Below are 12,428 nucleotides of genomic sequence, written 5' to 3' on the forward strand. Positions count from 1 at the left end.
CAGGAATTGTATCTCTAATATTTGCCCACATGTTTAGACTTTTGTTGAAGACAGATGCAAACAATTTACCAATACTACTCGTCAAAGATATGCCTCTGTAATTATCAGGGTTATTGATGTCGCCCTTCTTGTGTAAAGGTACTATAACAGACTGTGCCCAGGATTTTGGAAAATATCCAGTCTTAAAAACATAGTTAAACATCTATGCAAAAATGGCAATATTATGTCTTGGGAGGCTTTTAGCATCACAGTTAAAATTATCCCAACCAACTGATTTTACGCTTTCAAGATTTACTATAGCATCAACAATTTCGGTTTCTGTTATATTTGAATCAAGGATTTCGGCATCAACTTCAGTATAACCGCTGAATCAGCCTTAGATTCCAGCAAGCTAGCTGCATCATTACAGTCAGAATCTTCACAAAAGTGTGAAAAGACGGAACGAAAGTGTGACACCCACTGGTCGCTTGTTAAAGAACAGGCATAACTATCTATAATGTTCAAGGAACGGATCTTTAGCCAAAATTTACTAGAATGTTGGGTGAAAGTGCTCATTTTTTTCAGTCGGAGATCTATTTTTTTGCTCTTATATTTTCTGCATGATTCTTCATATTTATTTCTCAAAGTACAAAAAGTCTTTCTATTGTTATCGTTTCGTGTAAGTCTAAATTTCCTAAGTGTCCTCCTCGCGTCACGCTTTTCGGACGTTTAAAGGTTGGCGTCTTAAAATCTGGAATCTGTCTGCAGGTCTTTTCATGCATTTGACTGCATCCAGTATATGACTTGTGAATTGGTTAAACTATAGAAAATGGTCTTCTAGCAGGTTATAAAGTTGTCTGATAGGACACTGTTCCACCTGTACGTTTCCGTGAGATTAAGTACAATGCCTGGTTGTTTATCAGATGTCAAATAAGGGAGTAACAAAAACGTTCCAAAGGCTGGTGGTCAGATTCAAGACGTTGCCCAACATTTAGCATAGCTATATAAAAAAATCAGTTTAAGAGATAAAATAGTCATTTACACTACTTCCTAGTGCACTTATGTAAGTAAATTCATCATTTACACTACTTCCTAGTGCACTTATGTAAGTAAATTCATCATTTACACTACTTCCTAGTGCACTTATGTAAGTAAATTCATCATTTACACTACTTCCTAGTGCACTTATGTAAGTAAATTCATCATTTACACTACTTCCTAGTGCACTTATGTAAGTAAATTCATCATTTACACTACTTCCTAGTGCACTTATGTAAGTAAATTCATCATTATTATGGTGCTCTTCCATTAACATTGAAAAATCCATATGTGTGACATATACTTAACAATTTTCGGCCAAAAACGTTTATCACATTATCACTGGATTTCCTCTCGCCGACAGAATGATGATCCCCATCAATAAAGGAAGAACCAATAATATCGTCAGCCTCGGCATCAGCCTCTTGTGTACAAGGATTATTCTCACTTGCTGTTCTAGTATTCATATCGCCACAAAGAAGAAATGCAAAAATATTGAAGAAATAGGAATTCCTCAAGTTTATCAAGTGCACAGAAGAAATTAACTGTGTGATAATAACCAGAACCCTTAGGAGGGATGTACACACATATCAGTATAATATCCGTGGTAAAGCCAAAGACATTTTTGCTACACTTTATACAAACAAGGTTATCCACACCCTTTGTAATTCTCTAAAAATGCTCACTGAATGTCTTCTTTATACATACACCATACACCACCGCACAAGCGACCATATTATGCCAGTTTAATAGCAGGTGCAAAACACATATCGAAGTCTGCGAACCAATGCTGTGGTATTGTACTAAACAAGGTTTCTGTGGGACACAGAATTTCAAATGAACTTATATAGCTAGTAAAGTTTGGATCGTGATATTTGCCCATGAGTCCGTTTACATTCCATTCACCCCCTCATTAACATACGTCGTTTGGCTGTCACTGCAGGGGCTAAAATCCCCAGCGTTATCATTTACACTGGTATCGCTGTTCAAAGTTTCGTGGTTAATAAGACCTGAGCCATGGCCACGCCCCTATGGCTGTGCAATCCGTCCGTTCTTGCGTAGTGCGAGAGCTAGGGCGTCGTGCTGTCAGTGTTCTTCGGGTTGTAGTAGATTTAATGGATTGGTTTCGGGTTGTACGGCGTGTATCCGGCTCGGTAACTAATTTCCCATACTTGAAGTATCCCCTGAGACCCGTACCTTCAAGTTCCTTGAGCTGCTGTCTTTGTCGGGCTGTTAGGTCACTGGAGATTCCATATCCTGCATTCTTTAATGACGTTCTTACTTTGAGTGCCTCAATTTTATCGTCCGTGTCCTTGAACTTGGCGATCAGTGGGCGTGGTCGATCGGAACCTGTACTTTAGCCCCAAGTCGATGAGCGCGACTAATGTCCAACTTTTGCAACTTCTTTGTCTTGACGAATTCATTCATCAAGTTGACCACCATTTGTGTACACGTCACGTGTGAACGTCATGTGATCCTCATCACTGCATTCAGGTACGCCATAAATAATGACGTTGTGACGTCGGTTAAATGCTTCGAGGCGGCCAATTTCCTCGTCAAAATCTGAGAGCTTCGTCTGCATGATGTCAGCTGTCTCTGCCAGTGCATCAATGTCGCCGTACATAATGCTGCTACGATGCTTAACTTTACCTATTTCGTTCTGTATGCCACTCATCGTCGTTTCCATCTGATCACACTTAGACGTTAGCGTTTGCACGTCGGTTCTAAGGGAAGTAATCTCAGTAGTCAGGTCTGTTTTGACATCACACATTTCATTGAGGATTGTTTCTTGTACTTCCTCCAGTGTTACTGGGCCTGGATTGACGTATGCCCGGGGGTTGCCTGAAAAACCCAGTCGAAATCTTGTACTGTTCCAGAGATATTATGATGGCTCTTGGGCTTTGTTTACAACCTCAGACACGTCGCTGGCTTCATCATCGTTTTATTATACATGACGGCGCCTCACTAAATGCATAAACATTGGAGGAGCTCAATGCCGTGCGACCATCTTTGACAAGGGCAGGTAACCTCACAGTCGTACACAGTCTTTGATTGTGATGTGTGATATACATCGTCGTTATTGATATCCACTCTTGCTATTTCATTTCAGTGGATAAATAAGGAACAAAGTATGTAAACCTTGAAGTTACTCTCACACTACCCAAAGCGTCTAACAGACACGAGATGTCGTAGAAATATTTACAAGCGATCAGTATGATTCGTACCACGATTACTGCTATGGGCATTTCGTCGCCCACACCTTCTGGATATCAGTAAGGGCAAAGCCATGGACTGTCACCACTCTGTTGGATTTAAAGAAGCAAGGTGGCCTTGTTCTAACAGCCAAGTAAAATCCATTGCGATATTTGAGCCTAGAGCCCAGTTTAAACACACAGAAAGCTATATAAACATCCTCCAGGTGAAAGAACGGAACGTTTTTCGATACGTGATAAACTTTTGTCACAACCGCCATGCTGGTGACATAGCCAGTTCCAGAACAGTATCCAGGGTATTGTGCACGAGGATAGCTCTTGAAGGACGCGTACCACTTTGACGAGGAGTTTCTGTTAACCCCAGCATTCAGAAAACACGCACCAATTACGGTATTCTGCAGCATTTTTGCATTATAATTTACAACACTGATTAAGTTTGGAACGTTGATCCACATATCATCATCTGTCTTGAGAACAAATCTTGCTTGTGAGCAATGAATGCTCGCCCACTTATATCCCATAATAGTTTTGTAGGTCAAATTTGCATAAGAGTCAAAGAAATCCTCCATCAGTAAATCCTCATTCTGTAGTGATTCTTCCTCGACACTCTTCATCAAAGAGTAGTCTTCAACTTTTCCCAACAGAAAGACATATCTCACAGTTCCAGTATTGTTTCTGGAGATGGACGCCCACGTTGAGCGGATGGCATCTCTATTACGCCTGTTGACGTGACTGGTGAAGATGAGCATGAGCAGGTTTATCTGCCCCTTGGAATCATGACATATGTCCGAGTTCTGTATGAGATAGTCGAAATCATGTCTGAAACAGTCCGTGCAACTGTCTGGACGCACGCCAGAATAGTCATTTGTATTTGAGGCATAAACAACAGAAATAGAACTTGATTTGGAGGGAAGTGATTCTGTTTTGTTTCGCCAGTGGTTCGGTAAGGGAGAAGCACTAGAATGAAGTGTAAAGCTCAGATTTACAAGTCGGACGTTGCCGGTTGACAGGTTTTCCTTGTGCGCTGAGTTGTAATCGGGTGGATTAACCGAAGGCATTAATTTCTGAGACGAGTGTGCAACCTCAGGAAGCAGGTGTGCACTGTTGTGTACAGAGTTCCTTCGTCCAATCACTCGTGTCTTTTGATGTTTGTATAGAGTGGCGATCACCACAAGCAATGTTGTTACCACAGACACCAACAGAAAGACTTGTAATATCTGTGGGTTGGACGCCATGTTTAACAATCTAGAGAAGATCCTTGAACTGAAACATGGGAACATATTCTGTTTACATATGCATGTGTACTAGTATATGTTTTGCGTAATAGTGACAGAGCCAGTTTGACTTATAGAGTGAACCTTACCTTTGGGGACAAAGGTCCTGTGCCTCCCGTGCACATACCTTAAACAGCGTCTTCTTGTCACAACTTTCTCTGTCTATATGTAATCAGAAATGCAGCATCGTTCTATGACTGGTTTCTCCACGATATGAACATTGATCAGTTCGTCTTAACCTGTGGTATATACACCTATTATAAGGCGGATACATGCATAATAAGCATTTATGAGTGATCGATACGTCGCGAGTTTAACAGAAGGAAACGGTATAAAACCTACTGCACCTGTGAAGGTGTATTTATGGCTTGCCCTCTATAGACATAGTTTAAGCACGTCGGCAAGGTATTCATTTGGTTAAAAAGATCAGTTAGATGGACAATAAAATGCGCATTTGTAAAGTTGTATAAGGCATTGTGGTAGAATCACAATCAGGCTTTCTGACATGGTTATTCAAAAATAGATACTAGTGTTTATACTCTGTTATTGCAAAAAAAACCACATTTTTAGAAGAACAAATGCAGAGTGTAAGCAGCGTTTATTGAGTGAAGCGTTTTATACAATGAGACGCCCAAAGCTGTAGACTATTTGTTATTAAGTTCATTCAAAGTTTGTATAAATTGTCACTGCCTGTGTTAGAGAAAATCACTTATGTTCTGACAAATTGGAATGTCCTATAGGCGTCAGACATGGGTCTATTATGAGGTCATTGGTGTTCTATATATAGAGTTAACAACTAGTATTTAATTCTCAACCGATATGGAGTGCAACTCATGTCAGATATAGTGAAATTGTACTTACTTCTATTTGCTGGTGGTATTGTATTACTAAGAAAATGTGATTTACAGAATCAATTAGATAGCATACGTGATTTCTATGATCAATTAGGATTAAAAGTAAATACGAATAAATGAAACATAATGGTAATCCGAAAAGGCGGAACCTAGCAACCATGGAAACATTTTTTTAATGATACTGAACTATCAGTTCTATGTAGATACAAATATTTTGGAGTCTATTTCACTTCATATTTGTCATGTAAACATGCTGTTAGTTAATGGGAGTTGTGTCAAAGAGAGCACTGGATAATATTTCAAGTGCTCTTGGTAGTTATATCGTTCTACAGAGTAAAATCTATATTTTCGATACTACAATATGGCTAATCGTGTGTTATGATTGTTAAGCAATATATGGGGTCATAAAGAATTTGAAACTGTAATATTGATATGCATATATATGCCGATTGCAACGTGCCAACGATATCTACATTTGGCTATGCATACACCTACATATGCTGTATCAGGTACTACCCAGTGCTGTCTGTCAGCTGGAATACCGTATCAGACTCAGAGTTTATAGGAACTGCCCAACAACAACTAACCTACTATGTCAGCAGATCAGAATAGGTTACATGAGTGCATGTACGCTTCACCTCTCTTCACACGGAACGCCGCCTGCTGTCGTGCAGATTTAAATGATCACTTGCTGAAGACATTGTCTGTTCAAGTACCTCAGGAGGTCAATGACAGCTTCTTGTAATTCATTCACATAAAATACAGCACGCCAAAATGACCATCACTGATGAATATGTCAGAAGAGAAGTAGTTCGTGAGCCTGTTGCGATGACAGATGTATGTGCAATCAGGAACTAAACTGTTCAATCAGGAACTGGGACATGAACACGTCCTCAGCAATTATTGTCATTTTATTAAAAATAGAAAAAAATCGGTTGTTCCAAATGTTGTTGCAAAGTGAGAAAGAACATACGATCCATCTGAAACATACCTACCTAACCTTACGTTGCAAGTGGTAAGCGTAGAATTTAGGCGAATGTAACACGTCTCCAGCCGTTTATAAAAAGACCTTCATGAACAGCGCAGACGATCATGTTCATTTGTTGCCGTTCTCCAAATGTCGTTGACATTTTGTTTTGATGAAATGTACTACCTTTAAGTCAAGGACAGAAATGTGGTTTTCGAATTATATATCAAATGTGTTATGGAGATGTATATAGTCTTTTGGTGTGAAGTAAATCTGAAAACAAGATGAAAAACAGAGGTAATGACATTTTAGTAGCTAAAATTTGTATCCATCACATACCACAAAGTGATACTCAATTATAAATTCATAGCTGTCAGATTTCAAATGAATTGTGTTGTTAATCGTGGAATTAACTAGCAAATAACCTCACGTAAATAGCTGCAACACTGCCGATGTGGCGTTAAACAGTTGTTACTCTCTCATCACATTTGTTTGTACGAATTGCAAGCACCCTTCAGCATACAATTCGAGTATTCATTGAGGAGAAATTAGGTAGATGATTCAAGTTACATTAAAGCTGAGTTTGAACTGAAGTACATTCCCTCAAATTAAAGACATGTATTACGATTACACTTACATTTCGAGAAAATATAATTCAATGAATACTTCAACCCATGTGAAATCCAATTATGTGTCACCACAGAAGCTTAACAAACGAAACATTTAATCTTTCACATAGAAAGCATAAACTGGTAGAGTTCCCACATAGAAGGAAAAAATACATAATTTTCGAAACACACATTATTCACAAGTATTCATACAAACAAACTCTGAAATAATGCTATCTTCGTTATCCTAAAGCACCAAGACCCAGGGTGGTCAACTCAAACATACGGGATCCGGAATGAGATTCTACTTGGTCAGACCGACTGTGGGGAGTTTCTTGATATTATTTCTCCACGAACAACCGCTGATGGTACAAGAACAACGTATTGCATTATCCACACATAGTGTTGGCAACAGGATTGCTATGAATCCGTAATAGTAGTTTCGAGCATATGAATAGTCTCAGTTGTCATTTGTTTCAAACTGGGTGTACAAAACAGACGGTGGAAACAAAGAACATCTTGCTAACATATGCATCTTTTAGCTATGTACATATTTCTGTTTCCTTTGAATAGCTCATAGTTACAAGGTCAATGGCTGGTCCCAACCAAAGCTCGTATTATTAGTCTTGTAAAGCAGAAGGCCGGTGTGTGGAAACTACAACGTTATACCATTTTCATCCCCATATGTGTAATACCGTTTTCCATGGTGGGCAGTCTAACAACTGTAACCAGATGTATTACATTTTCAATATGTTTGGCATTATTAACTTAAAATACAAGGGCAATTTAGTACAGCGACCTTTAATGAAGTAATAACAAGAACAGTTTGCTTAGGGCTGAATAATATGCATACTTTCCATACAATCTCGTACAGTGTGATTTATGTATACACCGGGAAATAAATTAAGCTCTGACACACTCACTCACTCACTCACTCACACACACACACACACACACACACACACACACACACACACACACACACACACACACACACACACACACACACTATTATATATATATAAAGGATACTAAACGACCTTCCGTGTAATACTATTATTAAACGATTTAATGATTTGGTATCAAACGAGCGAAAGCGAGTTTGATTCTAAATCTTTAACGAGTTTAATAAAAGCGATATTTCACGGAAGAGAGTTTAGTATTCTGTTTATTACTCCCCACCTATTTTCTGGATGATGAGAAACAAAACTTGCTGTGGCTCTTTCACTATTCCACAGGGAGTGTATCCTTGGCGATTGTGAAACACGAGGGGATATCAAAAGGTTTTGAGCCTTGCATATTTATACTTGACATATAGTAATGGGCAGGGCACCTAACGTTTATTAGTGTCCTATCTACATATTCCCAGTAGGATCACATAGCTGGATGCATTTCTTCAATGGCAGTGCCTTGTAGAAGAGATATACCCCTAGTGATGTGAAAAATGGACAAGGTTGACTATAGAGCAGTAATAAAGTTTCTTGTCCTGGAGGGCAACACGGCGAAGCAGGTTGAAGAGCGTGATGCTGACTCGTTACCATGCCAACCCAGGAGATTTTCACTTTAGAATCGTAACCTGTGTTGAAACCTGGCTTCATCATTATGAACCTGAGAGCAAGCAGGAGTCAATGGAATGGAAACATGTCACCTCTCCAAGGACAAAGAAGTTCAAATCGACCAGGTCCCCAAAGAAGGTTATGGCAGCTATATTTTGGGACAGTAAAGGTGTTATCCACATCGACTACTTGCCTCATGGTACGACAATGAATGGAGAGTACCATGCTAACCTTCTGAAGCAGGTACGCCAGTCCATTTAAGAGAAGCGGCGAGGAAAGATCCGGCGAAGGATTCTTCTTCACCAGGACAATGCGCCAGTCCACATCAGTCGAGCTGCAATGTAAACTGCGTACGAAATTTTAAAGCACCCTCCCTATTCACCAGACCTAGCCCCTAGCGACTTTCCTCGATTGAAAAAACACATCAGGGGCCAGAATTGTCAGGATAATGATGAGCTTATCGCTGCTGTGGAATGTTTTTTAGGGGACCAAGATGTGGAGTTCTTCAGATCAGGAATCAGCCTCATTTTGGAGATGCGCGGTCACAACACGTGACCGATGCGGCCTGGAGTTGTCGTCCATGAATATCGGGTGAGTAGCCAACGGGTGGTTGTCAAAGTGAGGCACGACAACTGGATGGAGAATATCCCGGATGTACTGCTGACCATTAAGAATTCCTCAGACAGTCACCGTTGCAGTTTACAGTCGTGTGAAAGACAACCCCAAACCATAACCGATCCTCTAAAATAAGGAACAGTAGAGCAGATATTCCTGGGCACGTAAGCAATGTTTTTATGCCTCCACACTGTCATTCGACCATCTGAAATGTGGAAAAGGAACCTGCTCTCATCTGGCCAGTGACTCTCCTCCATGTCCTCAGGTTCCACTGCCGACGGGCCATACACCACTCCAGACTCTCTTATGGAGATCAGACAGAGCAGTACGTTTAATGACTCTTCTGGACCTCATATCAAGTGCCTTAAGGCGATTTCTGACGGTTCTGTTGGATAATTATTGTCTGTAGGATAACCACAGGCGCTTCAAAACCGAACTTGTGGCAGAGGATTCTCAACTTACCAGACGTGGCAGGCTGTGATCATCACGGGGCGTTGTCTTCCTGTGTTGTCCAGGCCTTGGACGATCTCTTACATCTGTTATCTGATGTTTTCGGACAAGTCGACTGGTGACCGAGTGACTGTAGCCCAGTTGTCGTCCAATAGCTTTGAAGGACATGCCTGTTGCACCATTTGCCACCTTAGTGCTTCAGAAAGTCTTCTCCTCGCCATTTCAGTATTCATTAATGGAGACAGTTACAAATTTGTCTGCTTTTATACCCATAAATTGCATGTCAGAGGAACTGAATTTTGGGAAACGTGTGGGTTGTATGCTTCACGTGCACAAGGGATGCATTGTGGTGAGTGCAAAGGATCTGAAACACCTTTTTAGACTACTAGAGATGTGTTTTCATACAGATGTATCATTCGTGTTTGACGATGGTTAACAGTTGCTCTACTATCATGACATATATCTAGGGGCGCGTAATTAAGTTCCAGGTGTATATAATCAAACGTTTACACTGGAGATATTAATCTGGTGATGGAAAAGTAGAATATACGCAAACCTGTACAGTTGTAATGATGAAATAGTGAAAATTCCCTAATTCTATGTTCAGCGTTCAGATGTCTGTTTTATTCTTTGTCATACTATATAAGAAAGGAAATGGTAATAATAGACATTCACAGCAATGGTTTTGGAAACGGATTTGCTTCTACACTGAGCTTACTATACCATATGCCTGTTGGCCAACGTACTAGACACAGTTACGGCAAATGCAAGCAGAGACTACTTAAAGGCGTAAGTTCATAACGTACTTCTGTAAAAATAAATGATGCATTTCTCTCAGTAATATTAACTACCAACCCTTAGGGAAGCTATCATATAAATTAGGGCCATTGGGCTTATTATTATCATTTATCTTTATGCACTTTTCTATATATTTTTAATAGAACTTGGACATTTCATTTTCCAAATCTTATCGATGTATTGCAGTTGGAGGCAATGAGCTGTTATCGTCTCGGATGATTTAAACAGACAAGGTTCATCAGTATCCTGCTTAGCGGAACTGAATCCAGGAACCGATTGTAAGTTTAATCCAAGCTTGAAAACACAGAAAGCTATATAAACATCCTCCAGGTGAAAGAACGGAACGTTTTTTGATACATGATAAACTTTTGTCACAACCGCCATGCTGGTGACATAGCCAGTTCCAGAACAGTATCCAGGGTATTGTGCACGAGGATAGCTCTTGAAGGACGCGTACCACTTTGAGATCAAATTTCTGAAAACGGGGACATCAAAGAAACACTCACCAATTACCGTATTCTGCAGCATTTTTGCATTATAATTCACAACACTGATTAAGTTTGGAACGTTGATCCACATATCGTCATCTGTCTTGAGAACAAATCTTGCTTGTGAGCAATGAATGCTCGCCCACTTATATCCCATAATAGTTTTGTAGGTCAAATTTGCATAAGAGTCAAAGAAATCCTCCATCAGTAAATCCTCATTCTGTAGTGATTCTTCCTCGACACTCTTCATCAAAGAGTAGTCTTCAACTTTTCCCAACAGAAAGACATATCTCACAGTTCCAGTATTGTTTCTGGAGATGGACGCTCACGTTGAGCGGATGACATCTCTATTACGCCTGTTGACGTGACTGGTGAAGATGAGCATGAGCAGGTTTATCTGCCCCTTGGAATCATGACATATGTCCGAGTTCTGTATGAGATAGTCGAAATCATGTCTGAAACAGTCCGTGCAGCTGTCTGGGCGCACACCAGAATATTTTGGTTTATCGTTAAATGAGGAAAGAATATTGGGATGAGACGTTGAATTATAAACACTTGATGGCAAGGACGGTGCACCACGCCTACTGTTCCGTGTTTGGACAGCATGTGTTAAATTCCGAGATGTAGTTGTAGTGAATGGTGCAGTCGTATTCATGGCACCGTCGTCCTGTCTGGTGATATCACTTTTGTGTAATGTGTTGCGGTATGCTAAGAATGGTAGGACCATACCAACTGACGATGCCACTAACAGGAACACAAAGCTTTTTAATATACTGACCATGCTTAGGGTTTTGTGATAGTATCCCAGGCTGGAAGTTCAGTTGTGGGAATCAAGATACGTGGCCCTCCACTTATTAAACGTATGCTCTCGTCAGTGCGAAACCTTTGTCTTGTAGTAATACTGGCACATGGGACAGCGGCGGATTAGTCTAATGGATAACGCCAGACCCTGCTAATGTGACGGATATCTGCCCCCATGAAAACTAGTACTGGTCACTGGTTTTAACACTGACCTTGGACTAGCGGGAAAATAATCGTTCAGAAACAGAAACCCGTCATCTGACAAATTATACCCTGGTCATCAGAACCTCAGGTTATCTGACAAGGAGCATGGAGTGTGCAGACAGGCAATGGAATAGATTTCTGACCAACGTTTTAGGCGTGCTGTCTAACTATATAGCTGTTTCCTTCCAGGCGGACTTGTGTCATCCGTTTAGATCACCAGCTTCTAACTTCTGTGGAGAATCCGGGCACCCAAATAAAGGAATGATCCAACGGAATACACTGAAACATTGGAAACGATACCACTGAACAGTACAGATGCTATAACATTGGAAACGATACCACTGAACAGTACAGATGCTATAACATTGGAAACGATACCACTGAACAGTACAGATGCTATAACATTGGAAACGATACCACTGAACAGTACAGATGCTATAACATTGGAAACGATACCACTGAACAGTACAGATGCTATAACATTGGAAACGATACCACTGAACAGTACAGATGCTATAACATTGAGCTACGACTGCATTCAGCACCCTTCAAAAAAGAAACGCAGCAGTACAATGTCGATATA

General features: G+C 40.3%; 1 protein-coding gene and 1 pseudogene across 1 annotated transcript; both read right to left on the reverse strand.

Annotated features, from left to right (window-relative positions):
* Positions 1–3,253: 3,253 nt before the first annotated feature.
* LOC137291085 (beta-1,3-galactosyltransferase 1-like) lies at positions 3,254–4,465 on the reverse strand. Its single transcript, XM_067822370.1, has one exon. The coding sequence runs from the start codon at positions 4,463–4,465 to the stop codon at positions 3,254–3,256; it is 1,212 nt and encodes a 403-aa protein (XP_067678471.1).
* A 10-nt stretch (positions 4,466–4,475) lies between these two features.
* LOC137291086 (beta-1,3-galactosyltransferase 1-like) lies at positions 4,476–11,621 on the reverse strand (annotated as a pseudogene).
* Between the last annotated feature and the right edge of the window lie 807 nt (positions 11,622–12,428).

This window comes from Haliotis asinina, chromosome 7 (assembly GCF_037392515.1).
Source record: "Haliotis asinina isolate JCU_RB_2024 chromosome 7, JCU_Hal_asi_v2, whole genome shotgun sequence".
In the NCBI taxonomy this organism is placed as follows: domain Eukaryota; kingdom Metazoa; phylum Mollusca; class Gastropoda; order Lepetellida; family Haliotidae; genus Haliotis; species Haliotis asinina.